General features: G+C 40.2%; 1 protein-coding gene across 2 annotated transcripts; it reads left to right on the plus strand.

The window, feature by feature from the left end:
- The first annotated feature begins 227 nt into the window (after window positions 1-227).
- LOC108322301 (ion channel CASTOR) lies at window positions 228-17,554 on the plus strand. Of its 2 annotated transcripts, XM_017554338.2 has the most exons (13): window positions 228-544; window positions 628-705; window positions 843-1,454; window positions 1,664-1,846; window positions 2,841-2,900; window positions 2,974-3,177; window positions 3,609-3,750; window positions 3,820-3,857; window positions 13,537-13,635; window positions 14,221-14,415; window positions 14,981-15,073; window positions 16,607-16,870; window positions 17,099-17,554. In XM_017554338.2, the coding sequence occupies exons 1-13, from the start codon at window positions 257-259 to the stop codon at window positions 17,315-17,317; spliced, it is 2,475 nt and encodes an 824-aa protein (XP_017409827.1). In that variant the 5' UTR covers window positions 228-256; the 3' UTR covers window positions 17,318-17,554. The 2 variants fall into 2 exon arrangements, with proteins under 2 accessions (XP_017409827.1, XP_017409826.1); XM_017554337.2 differs by having other exon boundaries at window positions 3,609-3,857.
- The last annotated feature ends 284 nt before the right edge of the window (window positions 17,555-17,838 follow it).

A 17,838-nucleotide genomic window follows, 5' to 3' on the forward strand; every position in this document is an offset into this window, starting at 1 on the left:
ATTTTAAATATAAATAAATTTCATTCACGTCTAAATTTAAATATTACATACATATTAAATTTTTTTCTCAACACAACATAAAATTAAAAAAAATTAAAATTTAAAATTTAATGAGTTGACATATTAAGACGTAGGACAGCGGTGTGCCACGTTGGAGTCGCGGTGTACATCTACCATTTACCATAAAAGAAAATCCTGTTACCACTACTAGAGTATTAAGTCTCTCTTAACTTATTGAAAGTCTATACTTCTGAACATGTCCCTGGACTCGGAGACATCTGGCTCAGGCAGAGATTGGTTCTTCCCGTCGCCATCGTTCTTGCGCTCCTCTTCTTCGCAGTACGGGCATCGATTCTATTCACACTCAAAGCCTGACACCCCTCCTACCCTCACTGGCATCCGTCATCGCCGTAGAGTTAAATTCCCCCGGATTCCCACTCCCACGAACGACAAACCTCAAGTTCCCAACACTGAAAATGCTAAGTCATCTGCCAAGAATAACCTTATATTCCTTTCGCAATCTCGCTTCCGGCTTGCTATCGTGGTAGGTACTAGATTGCTCTTGTCGCTCTGTCTCTATGTCTCTCTCCTCTCACCGTTTCTTGTTATATGTCCGTTTGGGTGCAGACGTTGACTATTATTTTCTTTTTGCTGCTGTTGCTGCTCCGTAATGCGCATCTAGAAAGTCAACTCACTAAGTTGCAGGCAAGGCAATCTATATTATACGCCCTCTCTTTCATCTCAAATCAGATTAGTTCTATTCTGCTCTTAAATATCTCCACACTACCTCTAATGCAACCTTCATCCTTAGCAGCTGAACCAAACTAAAATTTTCTTTGTAGGGTGATATTCTCGGCCTTAATCTCAGATTACACGCGTGCCACCGATTGGACTCCTTGAACGTGACAAGTTCCACATCTCAGGACGCGAATCCTGGGTTACGCGAAAATTTAAAAAGAAATCTAGCTCTCTTTTTCTCCTTCACACTTCTTTTTATCCCTCTCATCATTTTCAAGTACATAGACTATGTGTCGAAATCAATATTTTCTGACAATATATCCGAAAGAGTTTCTCTAAACAAGCAAATAGCATATCGGGTTGATGTCTTTTTATCGGTTTACCCGTATGCCAAACCCCTCGTGTTGTTGGTGGCAACGCTGTTGCTAATTTTACTTGGAGGGTTGGCCCTTTTTGGGGTAACTACCGAGGATTTAGCACATTGCCTCTGGTTATCTTGGACCTATGTTGCTGATTCTGGCAATCATGCCAGCTCCCAAGGTATTGGTCCAAGGTTAGTTGCGATTTCCATTAGCTTTGGAGGGATGCTTATATTTGCAATGATGCTTGGACTTGTGTCCGACGCAATATCTGAGAAATTTGACTCGCTGAGGAAAGGAAAAAGCGAGGTGGTTGAGCAAAATCATACTTTAATTCTTGGTTGGAGTGATAAACTGGTAAGATTCCGGTGTTACCATCTATTATTGGTTTGTCTTGTCTTGTAACGATCCTTATAAAATTCTCAGCGAACTAATGAATAATTCATTATAAACACTTCAAACACGTATCAATTTATTGTTGTTTGGCCAAGTGATTTACCTGTTTGGTTGACTTGTTTTGAAATACTCACGTGTCTTGACCCCAAATAATGTGAGTGGATGTTTAGGGTTCATTACTAAATCAGCTCGCCATAGCCAATGAGAGCCTGGGTGGAGGAACTGTTGTAGTGATGGCTGAGCGAGACAAGGAAGAAATGGAGCTTGACATTGCAAAAGTGGAGTTTGGTTTCAAAGGAACATCTGTCATATGCAGAAGTGGCAGCCCTCTGATTCTGGCTGATCTGAAAAAGGTGTAGGATACTTTAACCTTTTGGAATTGTGATCTTATTTTATGTCTGGTATAATAATGAATTCTAATGTTCACATATATTTTAAAGGATTTTCAAGAGCACTAACGGGGGCATATTCTGTGTTTCATTCATTCCTTTTCTGTTCTTCCATTAATTACCAGGACTAGGAATGCTTGTCTTTGTTTAAGAGAGGCAGTCTTCAAGGAATGTTCGTCTTTCTAACGTTTTATTTGTTTTCGTAAAATTTCAATATAGCCGTGACCCATGATGAATAGAAAACAGAGGAGAATGAAAATTGTAACATGATTGATGTGTTTATCAGTTTGGTTAGTTTGCTTTTAGGGATCAGATGGGCTGAACTGATTAAGTTGGTCCCTTTAATTGGTTCAATAATAGTTACCAAAACTTGCTATCAGTGTTTAGCGAAATCTGTTTCTGCTGCCGTAAGAACTCATGCAGATTGCAATTTGGAAGATGCCAGTTCTTAGTGTTCCCTTGTTAGGAAACTATATGTCAGATCAGAAGAAATAAGAATAGTCAAAAGGGCCAAATGGGTCGCCCTCTGTTTGGCCTTGTTAGTAAAAAATATAGAGAAGTTGTTAGTTATTAGCTTTTCAACTACAATAGCAGAGGTAGGACGTAGATAGAGGAAGCAAATATAAGTAAATTCTAAGTTTGTCAATTAGTTCTGGGTGGGAGAGACCGGAGTAGGAGGAGCATATTAAATAAAATTCCTCCTTTTCTTTCCATTAATTTCTACACTTTTACCATTATCTATCAGAAGCATACTGAGTGAAGGTTTAATTATTATGCTGCACAACCTGTTGATAACTTATGCAAAATGCCACTTACTGCCAGTAGCCTTTTTGTTTTAATCTTGTGGTACTTTTCTTCACTTGATACAGTATATTATTGCATAAATGTTCATTTCTGGTTGAAGATGTTGCCCCGTTTTAATTTGTATATTTGCTTGCTAAAACCATGTCATATGCAGGTTTCTGTTTCAAAAGCACGTGCTATCATAGTCCTCGCTGAAGATGGGAATGCTGATCAGGTCTGATTGAGTAATGATCTCCTCCAAGTTTGATAAGGGTGGGTGACCATTAACATACATTTTCTTGGTACAGAGTGATGCTCGTGCATTGAGAACGGTCTTAAGTCTGACTGGAGTAAAAGAAGGATTACGAGGTCACATAGTGGTTGAATTGAGTGATCTAGACAATGAGGTCCTTGTTAAACTTGTGGGTGGTGATCTTGTTGAAACTGTTGTAGCTCACGATGTCATTGGTCGCTTGATGATTCAATGTGCTCGGCAGCCTGGACTTGCACAGGTCATCATTTACTACCATTTCATGGTGTTCTCAAGTTGCATAATTCATAATCTTAATCCAGTGCAAAACAAACCTCAATTATTGGTTTCGAGTTAGTTAATTATTAACAGGAATAACTACATGATTGTTTGTTTGTATGGTGTATTACTTATATTTTTTGGCTGTTCCTTCTTCCCATCTTTCCATTTTTTGTAAGATAGGATTTGCCTTATTGCCTCTGTTTGGTGTTTTGTCTGTGCTACCTTTTTTTTTTCTTTCAGATTTGTAGAGTGACTGGGGAGTTTGATTGTGTTGGCCTTGTTCTGCTTTATTTTCTTTTTGCAATTGCAATGCAGTTGAAGATGAGATATTGATCCCCACATCTTTTTCTAATAAAACTTATCCTTTTGTTGAGATTTTTCTTACAAAAAATGATGAGCTATCTTTGGCAGATTTGGGAAGACATACTAGGATTTGAAAATTGTGAATTCTACATCAAAAGATGGCCGCAGTTGGAAGGCATGCAATTCGAGGACATATTAATCAGCTTTCCTGCTGCAATTCCATGTGGAATTAAAGTTGCAACATACGGTGGTAAAATTATTTTGAATCCAGATGACTCCTATGTTCTACAAGAAGGTGATGAGATTCTGGTTATTGCAGAGGATGATGATACCTATGCCCCGGCATCTTTGCCTACGGTGCTTTGTCTCACATAATTTGTTGTTTCTCAGTTCTCTTTTTCTCTATTGATGTTTTTTCTATGGTTTGGTCATGACTAATACATGGTCAAAATGATAAAAAGTGAAGTTTATTTGAGCTAATTTGGAATGTTAGAAGCTGTAATGAATCTTGTGAAAAATCACATAATCTGAAGAGAGAATAGAATGATTTTCATTGATAATTTCAAAACGATATTACACTGGTATTTATAGCATGGTACAAGCTACATAGAAGGAAAACAAATCACCTGTAATAATTAGAAATATATTCTAATAATTAAAAATAGTTTCCCTGATGATAATCTCCTTTGATTCTAACCTCATGGTACACTATGCTATTTTCAATTAATTTACAATATCTACATTTCCAGCTCAACACCCCCTTTGAGCTAAAGAATACACACCTTTCATTCCCCGGTTGATAGGTTCAGTGGAATGGTTTATACTAGGAGAAATAAATAAAGGAGGCAGTCATAACCTCCTATTGTTGTATAACAGACTATTATATATAGTCTGTGAGAGGCTGTTGTTAGGAGGTTTTGTAGGAGTTTTGGAGGAAAAGGGATTTGTGGAGAGTTAAGATTTTCGACCTTTGTGTTGGTGGAACATTGTTGTAATCCTGTCACATTGACAGAACAGTTTGGTTCTTAATAAAAATCATTCAAGAATCAGCCTTGTACTTAAGATCCATTTGCAATGAGCAATGTTCTTCTCTTTGGGTTTGTCAACAATTTCCCATGTATTATTCTTTTCCAAGGCATTCATCTCCTCTCTCATTTTATCCCTTCATTCCCTTTTTGACAAGGCCTTAGAAATAGTTTTAGGCACAACTAAATTCAGACTCACGACTAGCCTTTTAAGTTTAGCTGATATGCAATAAGGTAAAACATAATTAGAGAAACGATAAAACAGTTTTCAGTTTGTAGTACCTTTTCTAACTGAAAAGATATAGGTCATATATAGGATGGAAGGGACTTCGTTTTTTTCTTTGTTTCTGTCCTCTGTCTCAGAGTTGAGGACTTGGGTTGGATTCTTGAACTTGTTTTAGAAACAGTTATTTTACTTGATTTTAGCTTAGATATACTTGGAAAATTGAATAAACTTTCCTGGGGAAGATTCAATGCCAGGGTTGAGTTCCTCATGGTATGTGTCACTGGCTGATTCATTTGATATTTTCGAGCAGAGTTTATTGATGTGGATGAGCCCAATGGTTTGACAATACTTGCTGACCTTTTTGGTAGTTCAAGTATCTCAAATTGATCATCATCTATCACTGGAATTTCCTCTGGAGAAGAAGTCTAGGATTAAAAAAGGTTGTGAACAGTTTCTTTGATTTTTATTTCTCCATCGTCCCTATTATGTTATTCTTCTCTGTTCCTCTCATTCTTTCTCTATCTTTTTGTTTTTTTTTTCCATTTAAATTCTTTACCAAGGGTATCAAGAGCTGGCTATTTACAGCTACTAGAACATAAAGTTTTCACCCCTGGACATCGAAACAAGATCACAGGCAAAGACCCGTATAATGGAAGAACATTTCATTCAAAATGAGCAGAGGCTTATGAAGGTTGATGCATAATCAATCATGCTGGAGGCATTTCTAATCTACTTCAGAAATTAGTATGTGAAAAGGACAATTTCTCCAACAATCTTGAATGTGATTGCAGCGAAGGTTGACAATTTACACACCATCATGATCACTTTGAAGATTTGATTAGCCCAATGACAATGTTTCACCTTGGAAAAATTTAATGATGAATTTGACGCAGTTTCCTGTAAACATTTTTCATCCGAAATATTCCTTGTAGATGCTTGTATGGCTGCTTTCCAAGAGGGATATGCAGTTCCAATTGGTCTATTCAAGCCAAGAATCATGAGAGTTGCAGCTTGGCATTTCTTCTAGAAATAAAACTTCAATGAAATGATGAGAGGATAATTTAACCTTTATACGAATTGCATGGTTGTTAGCAACACTAACACAGTAACTAGTACACAAGTGAAGTGGAGGTCTAATTAGTTAGAAGTGGGTCCCAACGATAAGAGAAAGCAATTGTTGGGAATAGCCAAGAAGGGCTCCTTCAGAATTCTATATGGACATTAGAATATTTGTTTTTACTGCCATGGAAAGGATACTAATTAGGTCATCATTGATTGTATGAGATAGTATATCGATTTTGTGGTTGTTTCACACCCCCATACATTAACAATAATTAATCAACCTTGCATGAGTTAATTAGTGATAGGGATCCTGCTTTCGTGAGTTTTTTGGCAAGAGTTTTTGAGGGATTGAAGGTGAATTATTTTGGGGAAGAGGTATTATATAAATTTGAATTGGAAAAAAATGCTTGTTGGTTGGTTAGTTAGATTTTATTGTGGTTGGGGAGTTGTCTAAAAATAAAGCATGGTTGATGTATTTTAGAGAGACTGAAATGAAAATCAATAGAGTGCAGTGTACTATATCTATACTTCTCTTCTTCCTCCATATATATCCACTATATTCTGTTATTCTTTTCACTTCCCCACTTTCTTTCTTTATCATTTTAATAGAATGACCCCTGCATTAGTAAGTGTACTTGCAAAGATAGAAGAATAGAAATATGTAAAGATATTGATACAGTTGTAACTAACTCAGAGCAGTCAGGGTAGTTACAACTACCTAGAATATACAATTGTAACTAATAGGAACCAGAGTAGTTATAACTAACTGCTCTCTAACTAGTTGAATAAATAGGAGGTTGATTAGTGCAGAAGGGGGTAGTGTATTCTGGACGAGTTTCAAGGCAAGTGCATCATCTTCTCTTGGGTCATACTGATCTGGAGAAAGGATCCTATAATAAAATATCTGCATTCTTTCTGTAATTTTGTTTGGAATCCCTAAATCTTTTCCCAATTAGCAGTTGATTCTGTCACTCTCTTCCCACCTAAATGGTATATAATTCTCCTTTGCCCTGGAGGTGTGTGTGCACAGTTTTGGGACCAGGTGAGATAGTTTTTTCTATTGAGCCTATAAAAGGCCTAAATACTTTGGAATCTCACCAATCTTCTGCACGGAGATGGAATCCTCTATTGAATTTCAATTGTTTGATATGCATGTCTGCGATCCAGATCTTGATATGATGTAGGTTCTAAACAGTCGCAGAATAAAGAGTGACAGAAATGTTGGTTCAACCACTCAATAAATGTGTTGCAGCCGCAATGAAGGCTGTCCAGGGAAAGAGTAAACACCAACGAAGGCTTTCTAGAGAAGTTGCAACAATGATGGTGTTAGGGCCTGGCGAGTGTATGAGAGAAGGAGATATAGGAGGGAGAAGGGAAAGGACGAACGTCCTAACATGGACGAACGTCCAGAGCAAGGGGCGAGGACGAGCGTCCCAACTATGGGCGAGGACGAGCAGAACATGGACGAACGTCCGGAGCAAGGGGCGAAGACGAGCGTCCCAACGATGGGCGAGGACGAACGTCCTAACATGGACGAGCGTCCCAACAATGGGCAAGGACGAGCGTCCTAACCGGGACGAGCGTCCTAAATAAAGACGAGCGTCAGCAGCGAAGAGGAGCGACAGCGTTCGTCTAAATGGCAAGCGGAAGATCAGGCGGGAATTCAAGAGGCGATCAGCGGAGTTAATTAGTAATAAATACAGTAAATAAGGACAGAATGATTCTTTCCAAATAATTACTAATAATTACTAATTATTCCTTACCTTTTCTGGAAGGAGTGATTAATATTATTAATAGAGGGTACCTAGAGGTTAGGGGGGATGTTTTTGATTATTGGAAGTATTGTTAGAGAGGTTATGCTCTCGTGTGACTGAAGGAGAACCTGCTCCCAGTCATTGGTTGTGTTTGTGATTACCCTAGTCTCAATAATAAAGATTTTCATTCATTTGAGTACGTACGTTGACAGTGAAAGGCAAGTTACGTGGTCAGACACGTAACAATTGGTCCGACCTGCCGGATCTCAATTACGGGGAACCAAGCATCATGGAAGGAAGGGTGAACGCGGTGGAAGGGAGGATGGAGTCCATGGAAATATCCATGGGAGGACTGGAAGCTGCAGTACAGGAACTGGTAAGGGTGATAGGGGAGCGAGGTCGACGGTACGATGGAAACCTGGATGGTAGCCAAGGATCGGTCAATGGAAGAAGAAATGATGAGGACGTGGGGGAAGGCGGAGGCCCTGAGGGAGGACCCCGAGAGGAGCAGCCGTTTTGGAGGCGGAGGGTCGAGTTACCCATGTTCGAAGGCAATGATCCCATGAATTGGATCTATAGAGCCGAAAAGTTTTTCGAACTACAAGGAGTACCCGAGGACGAAAAATTGCGGCTGGCATTCATCAGCATGGAAGGAATTGCAGGGCATTGGTTCCGGTTTTGGAGGGAGAAGGCCAGAAACCGTTCGTGGGCGGGTTTAAAGGAAGCATTGGTGGTACGGTTTGGAGGCAGAAACCGAGGGACAGTTTTTGAGAGGTTGGCATCCTGCAAACAGTCAGGGTCCGTGGGGGAGTATATTCAGGAATTCGAAGTGCTGGTGGGCCAAGCAGAAAGGATACCCGAAGCTCAGTTGATGGGATATTTCATGGCTGGTCTGCAGGAGGGGATCCGCAACCAACTTCGGTTGCTCGACGCGACGGATTTAATGGAAACCATGAGACTAGCAAGGGACGTGGAAGCTTTCCAAGCAGGCACGCGGACAGGCGGGGAGATCGTCAGCAAAGGGCAGACGTGGGGAAAACCGAGTGGGGCATTGATAAAAACGGAACCCAACCGTTACAATCAAAACCGAACGGTACCTGTGGAGGGAGGACGCACGGGGGGCAAGGAAGGAGTTCCAAGGAGAGAAGGCGAACGCACGTTCACGAACACGCAAGGCAGGAACGTACGGGACTTGCCGTACGCAGAGTACGTCAAACGAAGGGACGAAGGGAGGTGTTTCAGGTGTGGAGGACCTTTCGGCCCAGGGCATCGGTGCCCAGAAAGGAGTTTACGAATGCTAATCTTAGCAGAGGACGAGGATCCAGGAGGAGAAGAGGAAGAGGAGGTCGAACTCGATCACATGGAGTTATCTGCCTTCTTGGCAGGCGGGCTTACCCAGCCCAAGACGATGAAGTTGCATGGACAAATAGGAACGCGGCAAGTATTAATTCTGATTGATAGTGGCGCCAGCCACAACTTCATAAGCAGGAAGTTGGTAGAAGATCTGGCATTACCAGTAGTAGACACTCAACCGTATAGAGTGAGCTTGGGGGATGGGCAGAAGAAGGAAACGCGGGGTTGTTGTGAATCAGTAACGATCGCTATGGGTGAGGCAGTGATCCAGGAACGATTCCACCTGTTCGAATTAGGAGGGGTGGATGTAATATTAGGAGTAGAATGGCTGGCCAAGCTGGGTGAAGTAACACTGAACTGGGGCCAGCTAACAATGGCGTACGTTCAGGCAGAGCGAAAAGTGATAATTAAAGGCGACCCAACTCTAACTCGGACACTGGTAGAGCCTGCAGCCTTGCTTAAGATGAAAGAAGTGGAGGTCTGGTTGCTAGTATGGGAGCTTGGGGAGACCGAAAAATCTGAGGAGCAAAGACCACACGCTCAAGAAGAAGAGACGTTCGGTCCAGAGTTAACAAGAAAGCAAGCGAGCGACATGAGGCGAGTTCTGGAACGACACAGGGACGTATTCCAGGAGCCGAACGGCCTACCACCAGATAGGGGGATGGTGCATCAAATCCCCTTAAAAGAAGGGACGGACCTAGTGAATGTAAGGCCATACCGATACCCCCATGTGATGAAAGGGGAGATTGAGAAGCAGGTAGCAGAAATGCTGAAGGCGGGCGTTATAAGGTCGAGCAACAGCCCTTATTCGAGTCCGGTGATCTTGGTCAAGAAGAAGGATGGCAGCTGGAGATTTTGTGTGGATTACAGGGCCTTAAACCGAGCTACTGTCCCTGATAAATTTCCTATTCCCCTAATAGAAGAGTTGTTAGACGAATTGAGAGGGGCCAGCTATTTTTCAAAAGTGGATTTGAAGTCCGGCTATCACCAGATACGAATGGGAGGAGGCGACATAGAGAAAACGGCTTTCCGGACACACCAAGGTCACTATGAGTTCATGGTAATGCCGTTCGGTCTAACCAACGCACCGGCCACTTTCCAGAGTGCCATGAACAGCCTGTTGCAACCATATCTGCGGAAGTTCGTCCTGGTATTTTTTGATGATATACTGGTATATAGCCGTTCATGGGAGGAGCACTTAGTGCACGTAGACACAGTGCTAGGTGAACTGGTGACAAACCGATGGGTAGCCAACAAGAAGAAATGTGAGTTCGGTAGAACTCAAATAGGGTATCTTGGACACCGGATCTCAGCAAGAGGTGTAGAAATGGATGAGGACAAAATACGGGCCATACTGGAGTGGGAACAACCAAAGACGGTGAAGGCATTGAGGGGATTTTTGGGGCTGACAGGATATTACAGAAGGTTTGTGAAGGATTATGGGAAGATCGCCAAACCCCTGACCGATCTCCTCAAAAAGGGGCAGTTCGCCTGGACGGAGCAGGCCGAGGAGGCCATGTCCAGATTAAAGAAGGCAATGACGTCCGCTCCGGTGCTGATCCTACCTGACTTTGAGCAGCCTTTCCACATTGAATGTGACGCATCTGGACGAGGGATAGGGGCGGTCCTCATGCAAGGGAAGCAGCCCATAGCTTTCTTTAGCAAAGCGTTATCTGAGGGTTCCCTAAGGAAGTCAATATACGAGAAGGAATTAATGGCACTGGTGTTAGCCATACAACACTGGAGGCCCTACCTTTTGGGACAGCGGTTTGTGGTGCACACGGACCAGAGAAGTTTGAAGTACCTGTTGGAACAGCGCATCACCACTCAGAATCAGCAGAATTGGCTTGCAAAGCTCCTGGGGTACGACTTTGAAATTGTGTACAAATCAGGGGTTACCAACAAGGTCGCGGACGCCCTATCAAGGAGGGAGGAGGAGAATCGGCCGGAGGAAAAGGAATTGACGGTGATTGCTCGTCCCTACTGGCAGGATTTCGCGGAAGTCTTGAAAGAAGTCGAGGAGGATGAAGAGTTAAGGAAGGTGATTGGGGATTTGAGAAAAGACCCAAATTCCCACCCCTCGTTCACACTGGAAAACGAGCGTTTGCATTATAAAGGGAGGCTCGTACTGTCAGCGCGTTCGGCCTGGGTGCCCAAGTTGATAGCAGAATTCCATACCACTCAGACCGGAGGTCACTCAGGGGTTTACCGAACGTACCGCAAGGTGGCACAGTCCCTGTATTGGGTAGGAATGAAGAAAGCCGTGACCGAGTTCGTTGCAAGCTGTCTGGTATGTCAACAACATAAATATTTGACATCATCTCCGCAAGGACTGCTACAACCGCTACCCATCCCCAACGCAATTTGGGAGGAGATAAGCATGGATTTTATTGTCAAATTACCCAAGTCAAAAGGGTATGATGCAGTATTAGTGGTAGTGGACCGTCTCAGCAAATACGGCCACTTCATACCCTTAAAACACCCGTATTCTGCACGCACCATAGCCGAGGTCTTTGTGAAGGAGATCGTCAGGTTGCATGGGGTGCCTTTATCTATAGTCAGTGACCGGGATCCACTGTTCCTGAGTAATTTCTGGAAGGAGTTGTTCAAATTGCAAGGCACTCAACTACAGATGAGCACAGCCTACCATCCTGAAACCGATGGGCAGACGGAGGTGGTCAACAGGATATTGGAGGGGTATTTGAGATGTTTTTGTTCCGAACAACCCAAGGGCTGGAGCGTCGTATTACCGTGGGCCGAATACTGGTACAACACCAGCTATCAGGAGTCAGCCAAATGCACCCCTTTTGAAACAGTCTATGGACGGCCGCCTCCTTCACTGCATAGGTTCGTTCCAGGGGAGACCTTAGTGGAAGCAGTCAATCAGGAATTACAGACCAGAGATGAAGCACTCCATCAGCTCAAGTTTCATCTGGCCAGGGCTCAAGAGTTAATGGTGCGGCAGGCTGACAAGGCACGGAAGCCGTCCCAAGTTGGGGTGGGAGATTGGGTCTATCTGAAGATTCGTCCGCACAGGCAGACTACGATGTCGTCCACAGTACATTCTAAATTAGCCGCTCGTTATTTTGGACCGTTCCTGGTCATCCAGCAGGTGGGGGCAGTCGCATTTAAGCTGCAATTACCCGAGTCTGCAAGAATACACCCCGTGTTCCATGTGTCGCAGCTAAAGAAGGCAGTAGGGGATCATCGGGTCGAACAGGAGTTACCAATGGACTTAGAGATGGAGGCAGCGTCTCCGCGACCGGTCAGAGTGCTGGACAGGAGGCAAGTGCACCAGGGGGAGGACGTACGACAGGAAATCCTGGTCGAATGGCAAGAGGGAGGTCCTGACGGGGCTACATGGGAAGATGCCCTCACCATTCAAGACCAATATCCCGACTTCAACCTTGGGGACAAGGTTGATCTTCAGGGGGTGGGTAATGTTAGGGCCTGGCGAGTGTATGAGAGAAGGAGATATAGGAGGGAGAAGGGAAAGGACGAACGTCCTAACATGGACGAACGTCCAGAGCAAGGGGCGAGGACGAGCGTCCCAACTATGGGCGAGGACGAGCAGAACATGGACGAACGTCCGGAGCAAGGGGCGAAGACGAGCGTCCCAACGATGGGCGAGGACGAACGTCCTAACATGGACGAGCGTCCCAACAATGGGCAAGGACGAGCGTCCTAACCGGGACGAGCGTCCTAAATAAAGACGAGCGTCAGCAGCGAAGAGGAGTGACAGCGTTCGTCTAAATGGCAAGCGGAAGATCAGGCGGGAATTCAAGAGGCGATCAGCGGAGTTAATTAGTAATAAATACAGTAAATAAGGACAGAATGATTCTTTCCAAATAATTACTAATAATTACTAATTATTCCTTACCTTTTCTGGAAGGAGTGATTAATATTATTAATAGAGGGTACCTAGAGGTTAGGGGGGATGTTTTTGATTATTGGAAGTATTGTTAGAGAGGTTATGCTCTCGTGTGACTGAAGGAGAACCTGCTCCCAGTCATTGGTTGTGTTTGTGATTACCCTAGTCTCAATAATAAAGATTTTCATTCATTTGAGTACGTACGTTGACAGTGAAAGGCAAGTTACGTGGTCAGACACGTAACAGATGGAGATGAAACAAGGAAGGAGAGGTTAGAGCTCAAGAAAAAATGTAGAGCTCTGATGCAATGAGAAAATTACTATTCAAAGAGAGAAAAATAGAATGATTGTGAATGATAATTTCAAAATGAGACTACTCATTTTTTTATATAATGGTACAAGGCTAGATAGAAGGAAGCAAATCACCCCTAATAATCAGAAGTAATCTCATAATAGTCAGAAATAACTTCCTAGACAGTCTCCTAAATAGAATCCGTAAGTTCCAAGGATTTCAAACTTGATACACTAAAATAGTTTACATTTAATTTACAATCTACATTTACAGCTCAAAAAAATTCTACTAAATTTTGTTCAAGGGATAACATTCTGTTTTGGACTATAAACTTATCTATCAAGGGCTAACAGTGATCTTTGTTACACATTGATAATAGTAAAGCCAAGGAAGTCAAGACAATTTTTTTTGAAGAGAGATTGCTGATATGCTTTCTTGCCCCCTTTGATTTCAGGTTTGGAGGGGAAGCTTGCCCAAAGACTTTGTTTATCCAAAATCTCCGGAGAGAATTCTTTTCTGTGGTTGGAGGCGTGATATGGAGGATATGATCATGGTAGTAGTATAAGAAATTTGTTACTATGGTCCCGTTGTTTCTTTACTTCAGTTACCATAGTGTATGAAATAGAGAAAGAGGCATAACATGTTCAACCCATGTGTGTGAATGACACCACGAAACAAGGCAATAATGGTTTATTATAATAAATACACATAATTAGAGGAAATTTTGTTTCCTCTAAACTCAGTACACTTCGCCTATTGTGAAAATAGTGAAAAACTAGGTATAGGATTAATTCCCCTTGTGTAGAACTTAACATACACATAGGGTAATGTATTTGTAATAAAAAATCATACAAGAAAATATGGACTAAGCTCAAATATACATAATATTGTAACTAACATTATCTAATGATATTTTAACAATATCTAACACCTATAAACCATAAATACAACATATTCAATTCTGATTAACGTATTCTAGGGCAATATATAAAACCTTTAATTTTAAGAGCCAGATAAAAAGTTACGCTTGATAAGATATATTAAGCAATATTTTGGGGGAGTGGGGAATTCCTCTGCCCCTGCAACTGTTTATTTGTGGTGGGTGTCAATACTTTTTTGGGCCTGTCTATTTGTTTAGGTTTTGGATGCATCTTTAGCGCATGGATCAGAACTCTGGATGTTCAATGATGTTCCAGAAAAAGAAAGAGAAAAGAAGCTAACTGATGGTGGCCTTGACATAAATCGGCTAGAAAATATATCTCTGGTTAATCGGGATGGGAATGCTGTTATACGTCGCCACTTGGAAAGCCTTCCTTTGGAATCATTTGATTCAGTAAGTGATATTTATTAGTTTGTCTTTTACAAGTGTCTTTGCTACATTATCTCCATTCTTGATGCACGACACTTACAGGGTCTCCCATATTGATGCTGGTCAGGATCTTGCTGGATTTTTTTTCTATATGGAAGCAAGTTGGGGGTTAAACTTAAACTGTACAATATGGGTGTAAACACTGGTGCCAACATTACACATTTACTGTACAATAATAAATATAGATTGATTGAATTGAATAATAAGTATAGATTTGTTTGTAAGAAATCCCTAAAATTAAGGGATTGGGATTAGGAGCTTATTTGGTAGATATGCTCCTGATTTATAACCTTTATTTTTTGAGATTTATTTCCTTTATTTCAGGAGATTACTTTCCTTTTATTAGGATTTCGTTTTCCTTTAAATACTCGTATATAGTTTTTTTCTTTTAATATCAAGAAAAGTAATTCCATAATTACTGCTTATTGCCTATACAATTTCTCACTACAGGGAATAATTTAAAATTTGCCTACAACACTTAGAATTTATTCAATTCAATTTGATTGTGGTGAAATTCCGGCCTTTGCAGATATTGATTTTGGCTGATGAATCAGTAGAGGATTCAGCTATTCAAGCTGACTCTAGATCTCTTGCCACTCTACTTTTAATTCGTGACATACAAGTGAGTTTCTATCGCAACGGAATTTAAACTTTGATATGATATATCTTGATAATAGTCTTTGTATATACTAGCCGATTTCTTCTGCTACTAAACATACACTATCATCATCTACCTGAAGATCATGTCAAGCACAATTATTGTCATTAAAAAATAGCATGCAATCATTTGATGTTGATAGAAAATTGCAAACTTGATATTTTTATTATTTAGGGAAAAATCAATGAGTGCATTCCTTTACTGATCTGTGTACATACATGTATGCGTGTGTGTTTATATATGTATATATAGATGAGTCTGAATAGAAAGTACAAATCACCTTTTTTCTTTAATGAAAATAGGCATGCAAAAAACATCACTATGTTGATTAAAATCTCAACTAGGTTTACACCGCAACTGTTAAAGATATGATTTGATTACATTAAATAAGAATGAAAGAATAAATTTATCTTTTTAATGGTAATAGAATTTTGTAAACAAAGGATAGTTGGGATAACCTCCCTCACAAGACTGTAGTCGCCTGTTAACAAACTCAATGATCAAAAGCATACCCCTAACAATAGCATCTAGCTTTATTTATATTAAATATTTCCCTAGAATATAGTCCTATTTACTATAATTATCTTATTCTGAATATTTTCCTAGAATATAGTTCTATTTACTATAATTATCTTATATTAAATACTTTCCTAGAATATAGTTCTATTTACTATAATTATCTTATACTGAATATTTTCCTAGAATATAGTTCTATCCTAACTGCTACCACAATTAGGATAGTAACTCTTCAACCGGTCGGCTCCAGTTCTTCACCTCCTTCCACCGTTCGAACCCTCATCGCCTTCCGCAGTTCGGCTCAATTCCTCACTGCCTTCCATCGATAGGTTCGACCTCTCCCCGCCTTCCACCGGTGCCCTTCTTCTCATTCACTGCCTTTCATCGTTTGGCTCGACCTCTTCCCGCCTTCCACCGTTTGGTGTCCTTCTTCTTCTCTCAAATACTTCTTCTCTTGTATACCTTCCAACCTCTAACATAGACATAAAATAAGACTGCAGACTGTTGTATTGTCTGTTTGACGAAACACTTGTGTTTTACATGCTCTGTTATTGAGTTAAACTATCATCTTTTAGATGAAGCATAATCATGCTTTTATACTTAATTATTTTAACACTTAAGTAAAATTGCATGGTGTTGAACTTTTTCTCTAAAATTTTATTTATATTCAGGTATCACTTTTAACGCTGCAAAATGTTATGTGTGGGTACGGTAATTTTTGTAAGGGTGATACAACACCAATTACATAGTCTATGCGGTGTTGTTTGTAAACACGATTGAATGATCTTCATGATTTCCACTCATGAATATTAAGGATCAATTACTGGATGAACTTTAAATTATTTTTTTCATCGTTGTAAACCTTATTAACTGATCCTGGTTCCCCTTGATGCTTACATATTTGACTTGTTTTTTGGGAGTTTCAATAATCCTGTCTTTTCTTGTTATATTATTTCTGAAGCTTTTAATGTTTTATTTCAGGCTAGGCGCCTTCCTTATGTAGCAATGGCCAGTCAAGTCCATGGAGGAAGCTTCTCTAAAGGCTCATGGATTGGGGAAATGAAGCAGGCTTCTGATAAAAGTGTTATAATTAGTGAAATTTTGGATCCTAGGACAAAAAATCTTCTATCTATGTCAAGGATTAGTGATTATGTTTTATCAAATGAACTTGTCAGCATGGCTTTGGCCATGGTTGCAGAAGATCGGCAGATAAATGATGTATTGGAGGAGCTCTTTGCGGAGGAGGTATACACTTTTGATAAAGTTAAGGGAGAGATTATATTACATGTTTTGCGTACATTATTTCAAAAGTACTGAAAGGTCTGCCAAGTTTGGTTTTTGGTTATGTTATGTAGTTCCTATGTTATAGCAAGTTGATAAATTCACATCCCTTGCAGTTAACCTGAATTAAAACATTTAATTTCATTTGATGCTTCATAATTTAATGAGTTTTCTTTTCTTGAATTCTATTAGGGAAATGAAATGCATATAAGGCCAGCAGATCTATACCTTTTTGAAGGTGAAGAATTGAGTTTCTATGAGATAATGTTACGAGCTCGACAGAGAAGAGAGATTGTGATTGGCTACCGTATAGCAAATGCAGAGAGGGCAGTCATTAATCCCCCTGCAAAAACTGACAGACGGAAGTGGTCATTGAAGGATGTTTTTGTGGTGATTACAGAAAAGGAATGAGACCTTGGTTAATCTAGTCCGGACTTTAGAAAAATCACCTCTTTAATTTCTTACTTTGTAAGTTCACTTGGCCCTTCCTGGTGAAAACTATAGTAAAAGGAAGTGAAGAAAATTAAAAATTAATCACTTAATGGAAAATTAGAGAGTATAATTGGGATTTTGACATGTAGGGATTCAAGTGCGTTTCATCTCTTTTTAAAAATGAATGGATGGAGGCTTTTAATTCCCTCACCACCACGTTCGAATTTTCCTTTCTTTCGGCTTTATTACATAATAATCTGGACTTATTTGATATTTATTAAAATGTTAAATATTTTTTACTCTTTTCGATGTAATATTGAAATTTATTTTTGTCTTAAATTTTGATATATTTTGGTTTAAAAATTTTAAAAAAATTTAATATGATTTTTTAGTTTAATAATGCTAATTTTGTTGATTTGTTAAAGTGTATTCCAAGTTAACTTTTGATCTAAAATATGTTAAAATAGTATAAATTAATTTCATTTTAAAACATTTTGATA

This window comes from Vigna angularis, chromosome 4, assembly GCF_016808095.1.
Source record: "Vigna angularis cultivar LongXiaoDou No.4 chromosome 4, ASM1680809v1, whole genome shotgun sequence".
In the NCBI taxonomy this organism is placed as follows: Eukaryota; Viridiplantae; Streptophyta; class Magnoliopsida; order Fabales; family Fabaceae; genus Vigna; species Vigna angularis.